Genomic DNA, 21584 nt, shown 5'->3' with positions numbered 1-21584 from the left:
CAGCAACCACAGCTGGTCAGCAGTTGTGTAAGCCACAGCAGGACAACTCCAGCCTGCAGTCACCTCACACCAAAACTAGGCTGGGCATCCCTGGCTCTGCTTCTCCACTTCCCTTCCCAGCAGGGCACCTGGAGCCAGGTCACTCACAACTACCCCAGTCTGGAAATTCCCAAGTTGCTCTTACACTTCATTGTCCAGTAGCAGCAAAATATATGTTTTCTGTTCCTCAAAGAAAACTTGAGTTCCTCTCCTAAATCCAAGGGCTTCTGACACCACAGAGTTAAAAAAGGATCCCCCCACCTTCCCAACAGGGATGGTTGAAGGTACTCCCCTTTCTGGGTCAGTGCACACATCAGCACTCACCTGACACACTCAAGCCAGGCATAAGGAGATTCTGCTCCTTACCAAGAAACAAAGAAACAACCAAAGCAAGATTTTTCCACCAAAGAAAATTTATTTGTTTCTAAGTATTTCCATCCTTACACGTAGAGCCCTTACAGAAGTGAGTTATTTGCAAAAGACATGTTTGACACACTCCAGCTGCCCTCTTGGAGATAACACAATACAAGAGGCAGCTGTTGCCACGGCGGGAAAGAATTATTTAGTATTTCACCCGCAACCTTGGGTTATTTAATACCTGAGCATAACTCAAGAAAATTGCTCTTTCAGCGAGAAGCCCTGAACTTCAGCCTGAGCTACGGACAGTGGCACAGCTCTGCACGGACCCGCATGGTATCCCATCACTGACCGCACCCCTCGCTCTGCAGGCGGCTGGAGACCTCCGTCCAAGCGGAACGCAGCTCCGGTCGGGCAGCACCGAGCCGGGGAGGTGTCGGGAGCCAAATTCCCCAGGTAACGCACTGCCGGCGAACTCGTGCCGCGCCCGCCGGGCTCCACGGCGGACAGCGGTGCCTTGACCCCGTAGGAGGACTCGGACCCTCAGGCATACCTAGAACAGAAGGAGATCAGTTAAAGCAGGAGCAAAGAGCGGAACGCCCGTTACCGCCGCTGTTACCGCCGCTCCGGGGCCGCCATTGCCTCCGGCCGCCGAGAAATACGCGCGCGCGGCTGACGTCACCGCGCGGAGCCGGCGCGGATTGGCGGAAAGCGCCGGGATGCTCCGCCCCCTCCCGTCCCCTCGTGGCCCCGCCCGCACGCTTGCCCCGCGCAGGCGCGCGCGCTCACGCACGCACGGGACCGCGGCCGCGCGCCCTCCCCCGCCCGGCTGTGACATCGCCGCCGCCGCCGCCGTGCCCCGCCCGCCCCGCGCTACCCCCGCCCGGGACGCGCCGCCGCACCGACACCCTCGCCGCTCCCGGCACCGAGCAGCTCCCGGCGGCGTGCGGGGAAACGCCCCCTGGCCCCGCGCACCGAGACTTCTGTCCCTGAGGTGAGTGAGCGGCGCGGGGGATCGCGGGCAGGGTAGGCCCCGCCGCGGGCTGTGGGAGGTATGTGTGTATGTGGGGGGGGGGGGTGGTGATCGCTCAACGGTCGCCGCGCTGAGGGAGCGGCGGGAACGGCGCGCGCCGCGCGGAGGGAGCGGCGGGAACGAGGCTGAGCGAGAGGCGGGAACGGCGCGCGCCGCGCTGAGCGAGCGGCGGGCTCGGGGCTCGGGGCTGAGGGAGCAGCGCCCCCGAGCCCCCCTGTGCCCTGCGCCGCCCGACCCGCCCGCGGGATCGGCCCCGCTCGGGGCTGGGGGGTGGCGGCTTTTGTTCACCGTCACCTTGGCGGCTCTTCCGCCTCGCCCCGGGCGGCGCGGGGACGCCGGGGAAAGGCGCCCCCAAGCCCGCGGTGCTCGGTGCGGGTTGCGGCGCTGGGCCCTGCGGTCCCTCTCCCGGCTCGTCGCGGGGATCGATCGCCGTGCAGGGCCCTCCGCAGGTATGTGGGCTTCGGCACGGACGGGGCCGCTCCGTCGGCCTCGCTCGGACTGCGGAACCAGCCTTAGCTTCGCGTCCTCGGCTCGGGGGGCCCTCTGCTCTCCTGCAAGTTAGGGCTGCCATGGCAGCTCTGGCTCCGAGGGCTCCTCCAGCTCTGCAGACCTCACCCTTCTCCGCTTCCTCTTTCCCCACTCATAACCCGGGCTGCCCTGTCTTCACACAGTAATATGGCAGAAGTTGTTTGAGCACCTTTTATTCTGCAGAGCTGGATGCCTTGAGTAGATCTTCTCCGAGCTGCTCTCATTTGTCACCTGAGCTGAGCTCAGTGTGTTCTCAGGCTTTTACCCCCCTTCCCCTCAGAGGTCGCTGCAGTTCCAGTGTGGGTACCCAGGAGCATCTCCACAACAAAGCTTTTAAATCCCTTGGGTACCTGGGTGAACCTGGGTCTTGAGCTTGGTGCCGAGTACCACTGCATGAAAGAACTATCACGGGAGAGAACAACAGGATATGGGATTATTGTTTGATTTCAACCAGAAAGACTTAGTCATTCATACAGATTTTGTTATTGTAGCCTTCCATTCTGGTTTGGCAATTCCCAAGCCCTCTGTATATTCTAGATACTTCAAGTTCAGTGTGCAAATGTTCTGCTTTGGTACAGAAAGGAGTGTAAAGATACCTAAGGTAGTTTTGAGCTGTTGAGAAATAGGGTAAGTTATATCTATCCATACCCAGGTTTCTTGAGGTACTGTGTCTGTTACTGTGGCACTGCAGGTGGGTACAGGATTTGTCAACTTGGATTCTGAGCTGAGAAGTTGTGGTTGCTGACAAACTGGCGTTGCTTTAGCTCCTGGAGTTGATTTGTCATTAAGGAGGCATTCTGTGTCCGTTGTGACATCTTTTCTGTGAAAACTGGTTTAAACTGAAGAGAAAACCGAGTGAGCCAGCCATCCATCTGCTTGGCTGCTGGTGCCCGTGGGAATAACACGTTTTCCTTCATGGAACCGAGGTTTCAAATTAGGCATCAACTCTCACACTTAGGATTATTTCACGGCACTGGAAATGTGCTGAGGAAATGCAGTACCTTAAATGCACAGTGTTGGATTTGAGCCTTCCTTCTACTGTAGCAGTTGTGGTACTGGATATCGTTGCTGTTGAGAGCGTTTGACAAATGAAGAACTGCACTGCAACTCAAATAACATGCGAGAAGATGACTATGTCAAACTAATAGATGTATCTGATGAGATACTAGAAGAAAGGCACTGAACCTAGTGTTGGATGATGACACAGAGATGGAGTGGCTTCCCCAGAACGGGTCATTCTTGTTGCTGCAATTCGAGTGGGTATCAGCCCTTTTGGATGGCACAGCTGAACTGCCCAGAAGCTGGTCCCCTATGGTAGTCATGGGCCTAAAATACAGGGTGCTGTTAAACTCCTCCCAAAAATCCCAACCACAAACCAAACCCAAACCAACCTTGCAGGACAGCATGATTTGAAAGGGCTACACGCTGTGCCTTGGGGCTCAGCCAGCTCGGGTGGTAGCAGATTAGGTAAAGGAGATCATAAAGTAAAAGGGATTCTGGTAGATTACTCAGCTCTGCTGGGCCTTACTGCAGGTGGAGGATGATCTTACCTAGCAGGCCATGACAGAGGGAAGGAGGTTTCAGTACTGAAATGAGCTGTTTGGGACTTCTGATTGCTCTTTCTGGATTCTTTTCCTGGCAGCTGATGCTAACTTTACTTTTCCATGGGGTACCCGCCAGTCTCTGCAGGGCTGTATTCAGATGCCAGCTGGACAGTCAGCTGCCGGTTGGATTTTTACCTTTTTTCACACGATGTGTGGCAGTGGTGGGACCTCAGTCATGCTTATGGGTTGCAGGAGCAAACACACTGTAACGTGTTACTGGCTTGTCTGCAGTAGGAAACACGGTTTACAAGGGGTAACCTGGGTTCAAGAGAAACCTGTCCAAGATGGTTAAAGCTGCTCTCCCCTTCCCTTCTGTTTTCCCTGGGCTCCTGTGGTGTGGGAAGTAGCACGGTGGCTCTTGTGGCTTTGCTTAGTATGCTCATGGTGTGAGGAGCATCTTTCTGATTTGCAAGAACATTTTGCCCAATTTTATTTTCTGTTTAAGTGGTAAATTCAAATCCGATCAGCAGCTTGGACAGGAGCCACACTGTTGCAGATTTATGTAAAAGTATAGCTTTATGTCTGCATGTCTTTAGTTATGACAAATGCTGTGGATGAACTGTTCAGAGGGTAAAATTTGCTTGTCAATAAACCAAAGCACTCTACTTGCTTATAGTTTTTTATTAAAACAAGTGGTGGGGCCCACATCTCCCTCACAAAGCTTAGAGGTTTGTCTTGATGGATGTTACCTTCACCTTCAGGTGACACTTCCTTGAGCTGCTGTCACAACCCAGTTCAGCCTTTTTTTTTTTCCCCCAAGTAGAATATGGTGAAGTCCAGGCAGCATCACTGTTGTTGATCTGTCTTGAAACAGGATGGAATTGGTTTTGAACTACCTCTCTGGGCACAACCAAAGACTTTGTGCCAAAGTTTATTCTCTGGATACCTAAATTTGAGCACGTAGGCACCATTCAGTAGCTTAGTCACTGCCTCAGGTAACAGTGCCTTGCCACAGAGGACCGGTCACGTTTCTTCTTTCTCCAGGGCAGGGGAAAGGATAACGGGAATGCTTACGTGTATTATAGGGGAAAAGGCATCTCCAGAGCGAGAGCTGCTTATTGAGCACAGGGTGTGCCAGGGCACACCGACTGCTCACTGCCCAGCCGGCTGCAGGGCTTCTTCAGGAACTGCTGCTGCCCCCCTGTGCAAACTGATGGCTGAGGAGTTGGCCTTTGGGTTTTGGTTGGGTTTTTTTATTTAGCTGTAGGAACAAACAGCTTAATAAAGTTCCGTGTATAGAGATGATTACAGGCTGAATGAATTTGCACACTCTCACCTCAGTGTAGACGGGAGAGATTATTGCAGCAGTTGGTTCTCCCGTGCCTCAGCACAGTGATCCTAATGTGAGTGAGCCCTGTGTCATCCCTTCAGCCCACAGCAGTTTCATATCCTTGCAAGGGCTGACTTTGTGCTTTATTTGTCATGGCCATCTAAAGATGTTAAATAAATCTCAGCACTACCCTGCAGTTGCTCTTTGGAGGAAAATGTTCTTTCTGCTTTTGTTCATTTGCTTATCTTTGCCTGCAAATAACAAATAATTCCTGTCCATGCCACTTCTCCCATTGTTTTTGTTCTCTTGAAAGAGATCTCACCTGTAGGCTAAAGTTGTTCTGAACTTGTGTCACACCTATCAAAGTTGCAGGAAGCATTGCACTGGCACATATGCATGCTCCTTCAGTTTTGGAGTTGGGTCCCTCACCTCTGAGTCTTGTTTGGGGAAGAGAGAGATTGCATGTTTCATTTAGTCTTCCAGCTTGCCAGTTTATTGCAAGATCTGTCCTGTGGCTGCTGGTTCTCCTTGGATCAAGAACATACTGCAAATCCTGTGTGCCTTCCTGGCAGCACAGGAACCAGAAGTACTGAAAGGGTGGAAATGGCATTTGTCAATGAATTACGACAGCAGGACATGGGCAGGATTACCTGTGGACAGGCAGCAATTGCAGGGCTGTTTGTGTTATTCTCTGTGTGCAGCTTATTTAGTCAAGCGCATAGTGGAGGGATTTTTGGACAGTACATTTGCACTATAAAGAAATGAGCAGATAAATGTATTCGATTTCTGGTGATTGCCATCCCAGTTTCAGTGTTTTGTTTCTGGCCAGTGTGTACACGGGTGCCTTGAGCCATAAGTTCTCATTAAGACACTTTCCCAGTGGCTGCTCAGGCTGATCGAAGAATGTGGCTTGTTTCATTTCAGGGAGAAGAACACTCAGGTTCTTCTTTTTTAGCTGTTATTAATTTTTTTTTCTTGAGTATGTACTGAAGATAGGGGGAAATATACTTTTTATAGAGCATATGTGGTGCCTGGTAAGTCATGAAAATAGAGTTCTTTGTAAGTTTGGCCTATGTAAATTGTTGAGGGTCATGCCTTGAGGTTTGGCTTACATTTCACTGGTACCTTTGCCTCCAACCCCCTTGGGCCTGCTAAGACTCGGGTTCTTGACTTCAGGGAGGCGCTTTACTAATTGGGACACGTGGAGATTTTAATCTTTTGGAAACCTGGTTTCATGGCGCCCGTGCTGCTATCAGGGAGTACCTGCTGTTTTATTTTACTGCCTTTTAATGACCTGGGAGACCTGAACAGTTCATTAAGCTTCTGCTACCCCTACTGGGATCTCTGAAGAGAGAATGAAATAATACTGAGACAGGTGAGGAACTGTAGAGGCATCCTGTAAAATCCTGTGCCTGTGTGATGTAAATCGATAGTACTGTCACTGGAAACGTGGAAGAGCATGGACAGGCGCTCCTGTCTGGGAGCATTTAAACCAACTTCTGTTTGAAGTCGGTAGGGAAGAACTGGCTGTGTGTGATCATTGCACACCTGCCTCTTCCAGATTTTCTGAAAGGTTTTGGCAGCCCTTCCTGAAATAGGACAGCTTCCAGTGAAGAAAAGATGTAGTGTGATACAGATCTCTTGGAGTGTAATGACTTGTCACAGATTATTATGTTTTGTCCCCGGGGGCATTTTCAGTGTTCCTTGAGGTATGCCAGCAATTTGTTACCAAATGTACTTTGCTTATTGCCTTCATAAGAATGTGTGGTGGCTATCATCTGCTTTTTAATAGGGTCTTAAAAAACCCCATGATGAAGCTCCATCCTTGTGTGTTCTTTCAAGGACTTGTGGTGAAGATCCTGTCGCCAGTTTTGTGTTCATCGTCTGCTAGGGGGACAGGGGAGGAAAAAAAAGAATAGTCTCACCTGTAGAAAGTGAGATGTCCTTGTTCTTTTAAGGCTGGTTTCTCACTAGAATTCCCATGTGCTGCCATTGCTGTAGTATGAGTCATATTGGGAAGATCCTCAAATTGCTCAGATTTTGTTTTCTTTCCTTTGTTCCCCATTTGAACATGCTCAGGGCTCAAACCTTTGATGTCCCTTAGTATTCTTGACATTTGGTTTTGGGTCTTATTGGCACAATTACTTGCCCTGGGGCTTCCTGTAAGGCACAACTAATACTGTGTTCCAGAGTCTTGGAAGGTTATATTGACAATTTTGGATAAGCCTAAAATAAATTTGCTGATTTTTTTATCCCCAAGTTCATGATTTCTGCTTCAGGCCTTGCCTTCTGCCTTACTTATAAGACTGTGAGACTGTTGTTTCAGATGTGGTTCCTGGATAACTGTCTTTGGGAACAGCTCTTGTTGTTGTCTTGTGTCTTGGATTGCTGGGTTGAGATTAGTTTGACTGTCCAGTGAGTGTAAACTGTTTGAGCTACACGTTTGGGCTTTTTCCTTGTGAGTTCCGTTATGATGCAGGATCTGACATGTTTGTGGCACTGCTCCTGTGTGTGTTTTACCTTTATTACAGGCCCTTCTTGAGCTGAGGTTAATCTCCCAATTTCACTTCACGTGCTTTATGTCCTGTCTGGCAGTAATTGCAAACAGTCCCTTGTATTGGCCCTTGGCGTAGATTGACGGGTCAAGGTTGTTTTGGTGAGAAACCAAAGATCTGTTTCTAGGATTATCTCTGAAGTTGGAGACTTGGGGTTTTGACTTGGTCTTCTTTGCCTGCTGCCTCGCCTGCACATTACTTTTTGGAGAGGGAAAATAGATTAGGCTTCAGTGTGAGAACTGGAGGGAATTTCATGATTGGAGACACTGGCAGTTTTAAGTGAGCTGGAAAAAACAATGTGCTGGCTGCTGACAAGCCATCAAAATATCTTCCAGGGTACTGAAGATCATTTTGTGACATGGATGGTCTGCAAGACAGAGTGGATGGGTAGGAGAATAGCAGGTTGAACCAGGTGATCCACAGAAGTCCTTTCCAACTATTTCCAGTCATTGTATGACAAATGTGAAATGCAGTTTGGTTGGACAAATAGTACCTAAGACTTCAGTCATCTCTGAGGACTGAGGGTTTCCCTCCCCAGTCTGCAGAGGATGTGAATCCAGCCCACACAATTGCTTCAGAATATTGGTGCTCCCATCTTCATGTTACACATGTGACAGTGACCTTTTGAAGCAGATGTGCTTTAAGAGGAAGGAATGGTACCAGCTGCCCTAAGAAAGTGTATTCCTGTTTGCTTTGCAGCGCTGTGGAACTCGGGTTTTTAAATGTTCATCAGGTTATTGCCAGAGGCTTAAGTAAATGGTGCAAGAGGTTTTTAACAGGGTTGTTGCTTGGTTGTTTGAGGTTGGGGTTTTTTTAAGCACCTGTTCTGTAAGGGACTTTGTATCCACTGTTCCCTGCTCATCAAAGTAATACATGAACTGACTGAAATCTTTTTATTTACTTGAATGAGGGTTGGGAGGGTGTCCTGAATTGGTGGGTAGTTTCTAATGAATTAAGCCCCTGTTCACAGAATTGTTTCAGTTCTAATATCTCTGCGTTCATCCTGTTCTGGGGAAGTTGTGACGTATGGAAGTTGCATGGAAGTTGTGATCCTCAAACTAAGGTGACTGTTCTTGGTTACAGCGTTTGACACTGTGTACCAAAGAAATGGTGATGGAGAAGCCAAGTCCCCTGCTCGTAGGGCGGGAGTTCGTGAGACAGTACTACACCCTGCTGAACAAAGCTCCTGACTTCCTGCACAGGTGACACTTCCACACTCTAAGGGACTAATGCTTTTGAACGAGAGTCTGTCCTGTTCCTTGTACATTAATTTCTGAGTATGGCAGGGAATGGACCTGACTAACTCTTACTGAAAATTCCTTAGCCTCTGGAACCAAGTGTGCTCATACAGATATATGGCATGCTATCGAGGTGTTCCCTCTGTGGAAAAGTGAGCTGCTTCTCAGCTGCTAAAAGGGTAATGTGGACAGATTCCAGAAATCCTTGCTGAGGCTGGGGAGACTGGATAGACACTCGTGAGCTGAAAATTCCTGTTGCATTGAGCTCTACGATTTTTGACTAAAATACTTGTTGGGTTTGATTCTATTTTTTTTCACTTCTATGACTTTCACGTCTCTACTTGCAGGTTTTATGGCAGGAATTCTTCTTATGTCCACGGAGGACTGGATGCCAGCGGGAAGCCGCAAGAGGCAGTGTATGGTCAAGCTGTGAGTATCAAAATCAGTCATGTAATCTTCATTAATGTTCAGAATAAATCAGGTTTTTTCTTTACCAGTGGCTTTGACTTTCTTATCTGGTAAACAATGTATTGTGGTACTGCTTCCTGTTCAGAGACAAATAGGAATTTGGTAGCTTGACTTTTTTTGTTTGCTTATTTCTGCTTTTACTGAGGGTCATGTTTGATTCATCAGCTTTGCATCTGGGCTGCAGAAGGTGCATTTGGGATGGGAAACAGAATCAAGAGGACCTGACAGACTTGTACTGTTGATGTATCTTATTTTGGTTAGAAGTGGTTCCTTGGGAAAGGGACTGATTTTTGTGAATTGCAATAAATTCTTCTGTGGGTGCAGTTTTGCTCAAGTGGAATAAAACTTTTTGAAGAAGTGAAGTGAGGGTTCTTTGGTTGTACCTCTTTATCACAGTAATGTTTGTCACCTAGTGACATCTGTTCGTGTGGCAGCCACGTCTTTGAGCAGTGTGGCTTATTTAGCAGCACAAAAATCTTTGCAGTGCAGATGTTCCCCCCTCCTGTGACATTTGGGTACTTTGACAATGGATAGAGGGTTGGTTTGGGGTGATTTTGTTGTTGGGGTTTTTTTGGGTTTCCTTTATTTTTTAACACAAGATAAATCCTGTCTCTTTCACGGGCCCTTTAAAAAACTAAAGCCATGAAAAATGTCATTGGTTTTAATGCAGCTGGAAAAATTGGATAGCAAGTTGTATGCTATTTGACTACTCTGAGAAGTGTTTGAATCCTAGTGGAAAAATTCAGATTAAAAGTTAGATGAGCTCAGGTAGACTCTTCTCAGTGGAAGACACTTCTCAGTGGAAGACACTTCTTAGTTCCTGCATTTACCTTTTGAGCTTCAGGGGAGTTCCTTTTTGTGTTAGTTCCAGCTCAGGTATTTCAGAGGTATTCCACAGCTCTGTGCAAAACTCCCTGTAGCTGAAGTGTCCGTCTGCATTTCTAGGAGATACACAAGAAGGTGATGTCCCTGCAGTTCAGCGAGTGCCACACCAAGATCCGTCACGTGGACGCTCACGCCACTCTGAGCGACGGCGTGGTCGTGCAGGTCATGGGGGAGCTGTCAAACAATGGGCAGCCCATGAGGAAGTTCATGCAGACTTTTGTGCTTGCTCCAGAAGTAAGTGTGCGAGAGATCGTGTTAAACTTCCAAGTAGTGATGATGGAAACCTGACCTGTAGCTACAATTTGTCACATTGGGACAAAAGAGATGATCTGGCTTTAAAACTTGGTCTGGAGGCTGTCACTACATGTGTCACAGTTGGGCAGAAGTTACTGCCCAGTTGTGTACTTAGGGAAGAGGTGCTGCTTGAAAAACAACTGTAGGGACATAGTCCTATTGCCTAATGTTGGTGTGTACCCACAGCTTATCTCTAATCCATCCTTCTTGTGGACTGTAATAATCTGTATTTGCTAAACACTGCATGTTGCTCTTTTACAGGGATCTGTTCCAAACAAATTCTATGTCCATAATGATATCTTCAGATATGAAGATGAAGTATTTGGGGATTCAGAAGGAGAACTTGACGAAGGTGAGAAGGACTGAACGAGTAGAGTCTGTGTGGTTCTTGTTCCTCTGGCATGTGTGCACAGCTGTCTCCAGCTTCTTCTTTTTGTGAAAATCATGAGCAACCAAACCTCTTGAATGAGAGGAAGGGTCTTCCATCTTTTCTTGCAGCTAATTTTACTTATTTCGTGTTGATGAAGCTTTATTTTGATTGCTACTATTTTAATATGCTTTTATTTGAGTGCAGCTTGTGTACACTTGCAGAAATGTATAAGGAAGTTTTTGGTTTTGTGTCAGAGTCTGAGGAAGAGGTGGAAGAAGAGCAGGAGGAAAGACAACCATCACCTGAACCTGTGCAAGAGAATGCAAGCAGTACTTACTATGAAAACCATCCTGTAACGTAAGAAGTCCTTTTTAATACATGACCTTGCTTTTTTAATAAAAATGACCGAATTGCTTTGGCTTTGGATTCTGTATGTGACTTAACAGGTAGTTCAGGAAAATACACTTGATACAGGGGTGTGTGTTATGTTAGTGCTACATTATTTTGAAACGTTGCTGCTTTACTGGAGAGAGGAAATGGAGGGTGTTCTTATGTTTGTTAGTTATTTTTACTTTTCAAAAGAGAGGTGAAAAGGTGACAACTACGTGTATGTACACACTTAATGGGATCAAGCTTGTTCAGATATGATGTAGTTAATGTGAAGAGTTGACAAAGGGTGGTTCATCATAGAATCACAGAATAGTTTGAGTTGAAAGGGACCTCTTAAAGGTCATCTGGTCCAACCCCTCTGCACTGAGCAGGAGTGTTACTCCTCAAATTTGGGTATCACTTGAAACTGAGAGGAAGATCTACTTCTGGAGAAGCTGCTGTACAGCTGTATTGGAAGAATAGGTCTCTGTCCTGTGTGTCTTCAAATCTCAACAAGTTTAAAGAAAAAAATTATCATTTTATTAGAAAAATACATTTTATTGCAAAAACCAAACACAGAAATAACCCCCACAAACACCACCAAACCACTGTGCTTTTTTTGAAGTGTAGGAATGGCTTCATAAGGGCCAGAAATGATTTCCTGGTTCCCTTGTTAAAAAAACAAGTTATAACATCACTAGACAACGTCTGCTGAGTGCATCAATGATCTTTTTAATACCAGTTGTTACCACAGCATGGCTTACAAAAAGTCATAAAATACAAAGCAGTTGAAAAGCTCATCAAATGCATTTGATTATTGTAGCAATGGGATAGAGGAGGCACTGGAAGAATCATCTCATGAACCTGAGCCAGAATTGGAATCTGAAACAAAAACCGAGGAGCTGAAAGCTGAAGTAGAAGAAAAGACCCTCGAGGAGCTAGAAGAGAAGTCTCCGTCTCCACCTCCTGTAGAACCTGTTTCACTACCACAAGAACCACCGAAGGTTAGTTAAAAGTCATATCTGTGCTACTGGGTGCAGATGGTAAAACAGATTTGCTTTTGAGCTTTGCCTTTTTGAGTGGCCATACTGGTCCCTCTCTTCAGTGTCATGCTGTATGAACAGCTAGACATGAACCTTGAACGTGTAAAAATGGAAAGTTTCACTAAAAAAGGAAAAAATGGTATTTTTAAGTGCTGCTCGTCACCCATTGTAAATTTTATGCTCTGCTTGTAAAGTGTGTGTGTGTGGTTTTATGCATGTGTAGACGTTTTTAAATGTGGAGTTAACATATGTTAAGAAAACACCTAGCTACCACCACCAAAAATCTCCTACAGTGGGAACCACTGCTCTTCCTTGAAAAAAAAAACATAACACACTAACACATGCAAAATTGCTGGCACTGTGGGTTCAAAATGAGAATGGGGGCACTGACTGTCTCCTCTAGGGGCAAGATGCCTAATCTTAAAAACCACAGTGCACGCTGTGCATCATCTGCTGTGGTGACACCTGGGAGGCTTGGAAGTGCTGGGAGAGCCAGTGAAAGCTGGACCAGGTCATTTTCTAGCTCCAGCATGTCTCCCGTACTGTTTTTCCCAATTCTTTTTCTCTTTTGCATTTTCACTTGTAACTTCTGGCATCCACTGTCTTTCTTCGTGCAGAAGACACTTACCACTCCAGGGTTTTCAGTCCTAGGTTTGGTTACATCACGGAAAGCAGTGATCTGGGAGTGCTGAGGGAAGGGGGCTCACTCAGGTAGCACGGTACACACTTGCTCCACGCCATCGGAGTCCACAGAACTGCACAGCCTCCTGTCTCTCCGTTGTAATGCTTGCACAACAATGATTTAAAAGTCAGATGTGAACCAAAAGTGTATTTTCAGCAGACGAGTTTCCCTGTAGGAATGTCAGTGGTTTGCCATGATTAGTAGCCTAGGTTTGTTGCATTTCCTGCAGGCTTTCTCTTGGGCTTCAGTGACCAGTAAAAACCTGCCTCCTAGTGGTACTGTTTCTTCCTCTGGAATTCCACCCCATGTTAAAGCACCAGTCTCACAGGTAACCCATCTGTGAACACCTTGGATTGTCTCATTACTTCTGCAAACTGCTTCAGTTTTTTAAATTAACAGATCAACTTGTTTGACTTAAATTGCACAAATTAATTGTGTCTGAAATGTTAATGCACTCACCTCCTTGTCGCAAGCGAAGGCACGTGCACGTGACAGGTGTAACTTTGGGTGGTGGTATTGTTAAAATTGTTCATAGGGAATCATGACTAGGAATCGCTGCTGAAGGGTTTTTTTACCTGTGTTAAGGGGATATGGTTTGGTTTACAGGGGGAAACAAAACACCAGTTCCCCACAAAATGTTAGTTTTCTGAAGTATGTTTGAAAAGGGCCTTGGTGGAACTGCCCCAGCAGTAAAAAGGGATAGCACCATTTCTGAGGTGCAAGATTGCCTTGCAAGGCTAACATCCACAGAAATATGCTGGGTTTCATTACCCCTGTGTAATTAGCTTGTCACAGAACCCTGTACCAACTTATGACTGTGTAAGGAATGGAAGGATTCACATTTCCTTGCCAGGGCAATGCCATCTTCCCATTCCTATGATGCCTGGGTGAGGAGGGGAAAGAGGAAAGAAAGTTTGACCGGGTGACAGCTCATGTCCTGCACATGCCAAGTTGATGTGAGACACAGAGACTCTGAATTCAGCTTCTTCCTGAAATATAGAAATCCTGAAAACGTGTGTCCTTTAACCTCTGGTCCTGGCACTGTGTGCCTGAGCGCTGTATGTCATGGTAGCTCATGTCCAACCTTTTTAAAAGACTTCAGTTTTCAGTAGAGCAGCTGGGTTACTGCAGCTGTTGGTTTTGCACTGGTTTCTTCTCAATTTTTTACTGACAGAGAGGAACCTATTTGGGATTAGCCTTCAGCCAAATGCATGTTAAACAAGAAAACAGGAAAAACAAAACAAGAGACTCAAACAAACTCCAGCACCTTGTATGGTGTTGCTTTTGGGTTTTCTGGGACTGTCATGGACATCAGATAATGGCTGTGTAATGAGTTGGGAAGCCTGTCTGTCTTCATCAGCCTAAACGGGGCTTTGAACACTTAGGTGGTATTTAACCTGTAAAAACTGTGGGGTTTGTAGTACAGAATAGATTTTCCTTATGCAAAACCAAAATGAGTTTTCATTTATTTGCAATAGAGAGGGTGGATTTTTGTAATGTGCCTGCAAAAATCATTTCAAATGATGTGTGCCAGAGAGCAGAAGAGAGCTTACAGATGTCCCTTAAGTGCGTACATGTTGCGTCTGCTGCTTATCGTGCCCTTTTAGATGACTTGTGCTGTGACTTTATGTTCAAGTAGTCCTGTGTGAAAGCTTCTGAACAAGACTGACATGGCAGGCATTGCAACTCTCAGCTCTTCTGCAGCCAGCACTACTCAGTTCTGAGCTCCTTTTCTTGCACACGTTTCAGAAATGGGACACAGAAGTCTGGTAGGAAAGGCACCTAAACCATTTGTGCAAGGGGCTGCAAATCAGGAGCAGATTTTTCCTGTTCTCATGGATCCATTAGTGCCAGACAGTGTGCATGTAAACGAGGACAGAAGATGCACTGCTGGGTGGGTGGCTCCTTTGGAATGCAGTTCTAGCTGGTGTCGGGGATGTTACAAAGCAGTTGTTAACTTCTCATTCCTTTCTCTGCATCGTTCCAGTTCCCCCCTCTTCTATCAAGTTAAAAATACAGCCCTCGTAGTGTTAACTGAGAACCCCTCCAAGGACTGCACATGTACTGTTCTGGATATAAACCAGTTCAGTTCTGTTTATTTACAGCTGTGGAGTGAAGCATTTCTTGTCCTTTCTCTGATTGTGGATGATTAGAAATCAACCTGCCTGCATTCATAAATGGGCACTTTGCTTTATAGCATTTTCAGGTATTTTTATCTCCCATTTTTATTAACATACCAGCTATCATAGGGGTGCAGAGGGGCAGAGGCAGGCAGGGTGCTCCCTGATTCTTGTCTTCTTGCTCAGAAGGGGTGAGTCCCTTTCCCTCCCCGCGTGAGCTCCTGAAGAGAAGAGACAATGTCACCTTTTCCTTCACTGTTGTCAAAGCTCCATCAAGCAGGGGTTTGTGGCACTTGGCTCCTTTAGTAGCTGTCTGTAGAAATCCTTTCTGGGTGTCTTTGGGTGTACTCTCTGCTGGCAGATGGGAGTTGCAGTTGGCTGCTGCTTGGGCTGTGAGTGGCAGCCCTGATCAGGGATCTTGGGATGCTGCTAATAGTGGCAGGGTTTTGGGGAGCACAGTTTGGCACCAAGGAGCACTGAGGCAGTCTTCCTCTGTAGAAAGGGATGATGCTGATTAGAAAACAACTAATGAGATTACCTGTTTGTGTGCTAGATGAGAAGTTCAGTGGAATGCAGAGCAAGCAGGTACAAGTTAACTGTTACTCAGGATTTAATAGGAGGGACACTAAGTATCTAAGGAATGGGAGTCTGAATGTATTAAATTTTGCTTTTGAGGTATAATTTATAATACATTAAAGATGTGTCAGTAAAAGATGGCAGAGGAGCTCCAGTGACCCATGAGGAAATATAATGGAACAAGATTTAACAGGAAGGCTGATTTTTCAGGCTTATTCTTGGAATTGAAGAAGTGATCCTAGAAGCATTTTAAGGACAGAATAAGGCTTAGCCGTGTACAGCACAAGCGATAGGAGGGCTGAAGCATTCATTTGGTGTGTAATACCTGCGTGTTTCCTGTAAAATCCACTCTTTTTTCCCCTGGGAGGTCCTGTCTGGCTGGAACTGCCAGTTGTCTTGAGTGCTTAAAGGAAAATAAGGGAGATGTTTAACATAAACTACTTCTCCCCAGCAGTGTGGGCCTGTAGCTGTTCCCCTTGTGTTTAATCTTACTTGCAGGCTAGTCCTGTAATTGTATGCTCCTAAGGATAATTTTGTTTCTCTAAGATAAGAACCCAGCGCAGCAGCAGCCGCTTAACTGTTGTACAGAAAATGGAATTTAAAAAATGTTGAGAATTGCTTCAGTGACAGCAGACTGCATAGAAATATTTTTTATTGTTCTGTCTCTATTTCTCAAATTATCTCTAGAAGCAATTTTCCTGGCAAAATATAAATGGAATAGGTGTTCTAGTACCCAAATATGAAGGGTGTACTTTGAGCATCATGGTGTTGACATCAGCAAAGTTGAACAGTATCCTCAGCAGGGTAATCATTTCAGGTGGCTTTATTGTATTAGAAATACTTATTACACTTCCAAGGGCTTTTCTTTTGTTCTCCTCTTTCTATTGGGTAGTTTTCATATAGTTGTTCTGCACTGAAGGAAGAGAATTCCTCAGGAACTTGGACAGAAAATGTGGTTTTCCCATCTCTCGGTGTTCATCTTGGACTGCCTCCTAATCTGTGAAGTTTGAGCTTGGCATGAGGAAGCTTTATGTCCTCTGTGATTTAAGTCAGGTTGAGGGATTTGTGAATAACGGAGCGTTGGGGTTTCAATGCCTGGTCAAACATGGAAAATTCACCTTAGCCATGTTCTGGGGAGATGCTCTGGTGGAGAGATGTTTGCTTTGCACCTTTTAACAGAGATAACTGAACACTGCAGTCCTGGATTGGTACAGAGGAATTTATAGAGGTGAAAAAAAACATATTCCCAAACACATTGACATGGATGTATATCTTCTGGAATTTGTTTTGTGCATGCCACTTAGCTATGCCTTGCCTTGTGGGGGGTTTGGTTTGGTGAGCTTGGGGGTTTGGGTTGGTTTTTATTGGGCCAGTGTTAAATAATGTGCCTTCTCCTGTTTTAGCCAAGAGTGGAAACTAAACCTGAAGCTCAGTCTCAACCTCCTCGTGTCCGTGAACAGCGTCCCAGGGAAAGACCAGGTTTTCCACCCCGAGGACCTCGACCAGGTAATGTGGATTCAGCTTGCATGTCTGCTTGGGACTAGTTAATGAGAGGTGTCTCCTGGACAGGCCTGTGTTGTATTTGGCTGATAATTAACTGCCTGTTCCTGCTGCCTTCCACTAGAAATGAGGGAATGTGATTTGGAGTCCAGGCTGGTTTGACTGAGTGTGCTTGGTGCTGTCCGTAGATGTGTTCATCCGAGGTTATGCACATCATCTAACCCCAGTGGTTCTGCCTGCCTTCTCTTGAGCACAGGGAGAGGGGACATGGAACAGAACGAGTCGGATAATCGTCGGATAATCCGCTATCCGGACAGCCACCAGCTCTTTGTGGGGAACTTGCCGCATGATATCGATGAGAGTGAACTGAAAGAGTTCTTCATGAGTAAGTAAGGATTTCAGCTGCAGAGACTGAGACAAAAAGCTGTGTTAAAAAAGCACATAGCAGTGACTTAGGGCCACACGGGGAGCAGCACTGCAGAGGTCTGGAACAAGCAGAGCAGTCATACAGCTGGCACTGTGGGTTTTGGTAAAGTGCCTCTTCCTTTGTGTTTTCCTAGGCTTTGGAAATGTGGTAGAACTTCGCATAAATACTAAAGGAGTGGGAGGAAAACTGCCTAATTTTGGTTTCGTGGTATTTGATGATTCTGAGCCGGTCCAGCGAATTTTAGTTGCGAAAGTAAGTATTGGCATTGAGTTACCCCTTCCAGGGATGGACTGAATGCCTGAAACCCCGAGTAACATGGGCCATCCTAGTTTGTATTGCTGTTGGGCCTGGTATTCGAAAAACAGCTGTAAGAAAACCAGAGTTTTGTCATTCTCATTGTGTCAGAAGTGCTGTGTAGCTCACAAAAGCTGTGCCAGTGTTCCTCTAACCGCATCATATGAATTTGGGTCTCTTACCTCCACACGTAGACACCACACTGAGCTCAGCGCTTGCTCTTAGAGATCCTTTTGAGATGAAAGTGGAGCAGGTAACCCTTCAAAGGGTATCACCTGGATGTCTGAATTCTGCACTCTGGGTCTGAGAGAAAGGAGCAGGGTTATTTGCAGTTTTCACTGGAGGAACTGGAGAGGAGAAAGCAGCAGTTTTTGTTTCTGTGATGTTATAGTGAGACCTGGTAGAGAATTCTTCAGGAAGCTTAACCCTAAAGTGAAAAGGCTAAAGCTGGATGTGAAAGAGGCTAAAGACAACCCTGCTTTTCCTTGAGACAAACACTTTATTCCTCGCATGCCAAGTGAATGTAAAAGTGGTGTTGTGCAGGGCTAAGGCTGCGTGCTGCAGGGAACCTTGACCAGGTGCTGTTTGTGCTGGGCACGAGGCGTGCAGCCGAGGCAGAGCTTTCGCGTGCCTTGTGTCGGTGGCCTGTGTGACGCGGTGACTAACGTGTGCCTTGACCCCTTTTCCCCATAAGCCCATTATGTTCCGGGGCGAGGTGCGCCTGAACGTGGAAGAGAAAAAAACCAGAGCTGCTCGGGAGCGAGAGACCCGCGGCGGGGGCGACGACCGCAGGGATCTCCGCCGCAATGAAAGAGGCCCCGGCGGGCCCCGCGGAATCGTGGGGGGCGGCATGATGAGGGACCGGGACGGAAGAGGACCTCCCCCCAGGGGGGGCATGGCACAGAAACTCGGCTCTGGACGAGGAACCGGGCAGATGGAAGGCCGTTTCACTGGACAGCGCCGCTGAAGTCTCCTCTGGGGGCAGACAGTCTTGTCAGTGGTACATTATCCATCGTGTTTGCATTCTTGTTAATTTTTTTTGGCTTTGGAATGTGACACAGCCCTTCTGATCATTTCTTTGATGTGAAAGCATCCTTTGGTTTCCAATTTAAATTGAGGTGGACGTTCTTTCCCCAATTTCACAACAGGAGTCACACTGTTAATTTATAAATGTAGACTTGGAGAATTGAGGACTGAAAAAAAGAAAAGAAAAAAAAAAGAAAAGAAAAAAAGACCGGTTAACTATCTGCAACAAAAGTGAACTAAAGGACACGCCCAGTAGCTTTCAGGTCCTTTCAGTCAAAAACCCTCTGCTGCACATTTTGTGTAAGTGTTGCCGTTTCTGCCTACTACTGTTGGAAACACAAATAGTGCAATTTGTGCAATTGGAGAAGCTTGCCTTTTTTTTTTTTCCTTCTTAGAACACTCGGCTCCAAACCAACTCGTGTTTACGCACTCATCAAAATGCACTAATGGGTCCTCTGAACTCATTCATACTGACAGCTGCAGGAGGCATCGGAGGGAAAGCCTTCATCCTCTTACTCAGACAGAATAGCTTGGGGAACGGTGCGGGCGTCCGCTCTGCTTGCTGTGACCAACCTCTGTACACACACAAACCTTAACGAGACTACACCTTTGTTCCAGAAGGAATCCATTTAGCTGTAAACTAACCAGAACCCAGAGTTTCCAAGTCGTAGCCCTGAGTACGCAACGAGTTTGATAGCTCACGTCAGATTTTTCTATCTGCCCCTCTTCAGTGCAGGGATGGCTGCTCAACACACTCCTCCTTCCCCTTTCCCCTTCGAGAAGCGTTGTACAGTGAAACTTGTCTTGACTGTATTTGAGTTCTCTGGTAATGTAATAAGCATGATGGTGCCTTCTATGAATACATCATTCCAGTCTTGCTGGTGATTTTGTACAGTATAGTGTATGAATTACTGTGCTGCAAAGCCAAGTGGCTGCAAAGCATTTAAAGAAAATAATTGGAAAATTGTATTAAAAAAAAATTGCAGTATCTTTCAATGAGTAAACGTTGCTAAAATGATCATCCACCTTGCTCTTCAATTAACAAGTTCGCCTGTGTTTTTGCTGAGGGGGGAAGGGAGGAAGAAGGCATCCAAGTAGACTCCAGGTTGTCTCTTCTTTTTAATCAATGTCAGAGTTAAAGGAAGCAGAGTTGCAATCTCTTGGACATGAATTGCAGAAGTCAGTCCAGAACGGTGGATGCTTCTGGCCAGCTCCTAGTGAGTAGACCTGAGCATCTTCTGTGAAGGTGAGCTTCTAAAACGGGGATACTGCAATTTTCAGAGAACTAAACAGCAGCTCTTAAGTTCTTGCATTTTCCAGTTGCACTTTTTTAAAAACTCGTACTCATGTTGCACATAACTCTCAGCTGAAGCTGGCACTGATGTGGCTCTGGAGCGAAGGATAGCAAGGAGACCTCCTCTTCTGCAGTTTGACCGGTGGGTTTTCCAGCGGAGAGCTGTGTTCCTGGCTGATGTTGTGGAGCACGTTCCTGTAACCTGCAGCTGGAGCAGACGGCACAGCTGGGCTCTGCCAGGGCGCGCGGCCGGCGCCGGCTCCAAGGGGTCAGGAGCAAAGGGGGGGTGCGTCCGTGCGAAAGTGTGACCACTTGAAGCTGCTGCTGAGCACGGGAGACCTCAAATACAAAACTGGCCATTTCAAGCAAAAGCAGAGAGGGCATGCTAGCAATCTGTCTCTGGATTATGCAATCATTTGCTGGTTTCCAGTAGGCTGGAGGATTTTGCACATATTTTCTGTTACGCTAGGCAAGGTGGAGTGGCATCTGTCTGTTCTCTGCCAGACTTGAGGTCTTCTGTGTTCCATGGTAAGTCTTGCACTATTTTCATACGCTTTTTTTCCCGGGATGCATTTCTACCAGTTTGCATTTTCATATTTCAGTTTTTTTGTTGAAGGTCTCGCAATTTCAGCTGTTACCTGGAAATCTGTAGTACTTGAACTGCTGGCCACACAACTCCACTCCTTAGGTTTGAAGCCCTCGGACAAATTGCTGTTACCAGTTAGCAATTTGCCACCAGTGTGATTTGTGTAGCCTAGAGGGTTTTTTTTCCTTCTATAGTGCTGTGGTGTTTTGCTGCCACCTAATTCATTTGTATGGCAAATGGCACTGGAAATAATCAAGAACAAAAACAGAGTAGTAAAAAGAGCCACTGAGCCATTCTGCTTTTTGGCTTGCTTCTTGTTTAAATGACACGAACCCTTGGAACATCATCCAGAGAAGTTTACATGGTGATAGCTCACCTGCTGTACTGTGGACTCTTATGTGTTCTCGACCCTCTCAATAATAAATGTATCTCTTAGAGCAAAGGAAGGGATTCACTGACCATTACTGTTAGTTGCTGATTTGTGAATGGTGGGAGTATTTTGTCATTACGGTTCCATTTCAACAAACTTGGCTGACCATCTTGGCTTTAGTAGGTATTCAAGACAGTGGATTACCATCTTTATTGCTGTAATGTGTCAAGCATTATATGCTAGTAGATTCTAGTTTAATTGTTGCAGGTGGAAAGTATTTTTAAGTTTCCATTCTGAATGTGTTTTGACTAAACATACCAATAAACTACTGATGTCTGCAGCATTTATCCATGTCCCTAATTCTCTTGCATGCAGGTGCTGTGGGAGCACTGTCACCCCTGGCTTACAGGAAAGCTTGTAAGAACATTGGTGCTGACCTGGCCGGTGACAGTGGGAACCCACAGTACCGCGGCCTCATGAACCTTGAAGTATTTGACTTTGGTGGCTTCTCTCACCTCAGGCTATGTGTGGCCCGGGGAGGACACAAGCTCCTCTCAGAGGTGTCCCAGGTGGCATTCCTCCACACCCTGCCAGGCTGCAGCATCCGGCTACAGGATACAGCTTCCGTGGATGTTGTGGTGGTGCTGGGAGAATTG

General features: G+C 46.4%; 1 protein-coding gene across 3 annotated transcripts; it reads left to right on the top strand.

Moving 5' to 3' along the window:
• The first annotated feature begins 1239 nt into the window (after positions 1-1239).
• Positions 1240-21275, top strand: G3BP2 (G3BP stress granule assembly factor 2). 3 transcript variants are annotated; one of them, XM_027737829.2, is made up of 12 exons: positions 1242-1390; positions 8470-8588; positions 8972-9053; positions 10038-10211; positions 10533-10623; positions 10896-10998; positions 11834-12014; positions 12965-13063; positions 16835-16937; positions 17188-17316; positions 17492-17610; positions 18347-21275. In XM_027737829.2, the coding sequence occupies exons 2-12, from the start codon at positions 8494-8496 to the stop codon at positions 18617-18619; spliced, it is 1449 nt and encodes a 482-aa protein (XP_027593630.1). In that variant the 5' UTR covers positions 1242-1390; positions 8470-8493; the 3' UTR covers positions 18620-21275. The 3 variants fall into 3 exon arrangements, with proteins under 3 accessions (XP_027593631.1, XP_027593630.1, XP_039243157.1); XM_039387223.1 differs by lacking the exon at positions 1242-1390 and adding an exon at positions 1798-1878; XM_027737830.2 differs by lacking the exon at positions 12965-13063 and having other exon boundaries at positions 1240-1390.
• Positions 21276-21584: the final 309 nt, after the last annotated feature.

The sequence above is a fragment of the Pipra filicauda genome, unplaced genomic scaffold (assembly GCF_003945595.2).
Source record: "Pipra filicauda isolate LSUMZ 115617 unplaced genomic scaffold, ASM394559v2 scaffold541_size332799_pilon, whole genome shotgun sequence".
Lineage (NCBI taxonomy): Eukaryota > Metazoa > Chordata > Aves > Passeriformes > Pipridae > Pipra > Pipra filicauda.
Note: the sequence above shows the minus strand (reverse complement) of the source record. Positions and strands in the feature narration are given on the sequence as shown.

What these genes read in the sequence shown, in the direction of transcription:
- G3BP2 (XM_027737829.2), top strand. Translation starts at nt 8,494, where the DNA reads ATGGTGATGGAGAAGCCAAGTCCCCTGCTCGTAGGGCGGGAGTTCGTG. An exon ending in AGAAGGAGAACTTGACGAAG is followed by an intron (nt 10,624 to 10,895) that starts GTGAGAAGGACT and finishes GTTTTGTGTCAG; the next exon opens with AGTCTGAGGAAGAGGTGGAA. An exon ending in TTAAAGCACCAGTCTCACAG is followed by an intron (nt 13,064 to 16,834) that starts GTAACCCATCTG and finishes CTCCTGTTTTAG; the next exon opens with CCAAGAGTGGAAACTAAACC.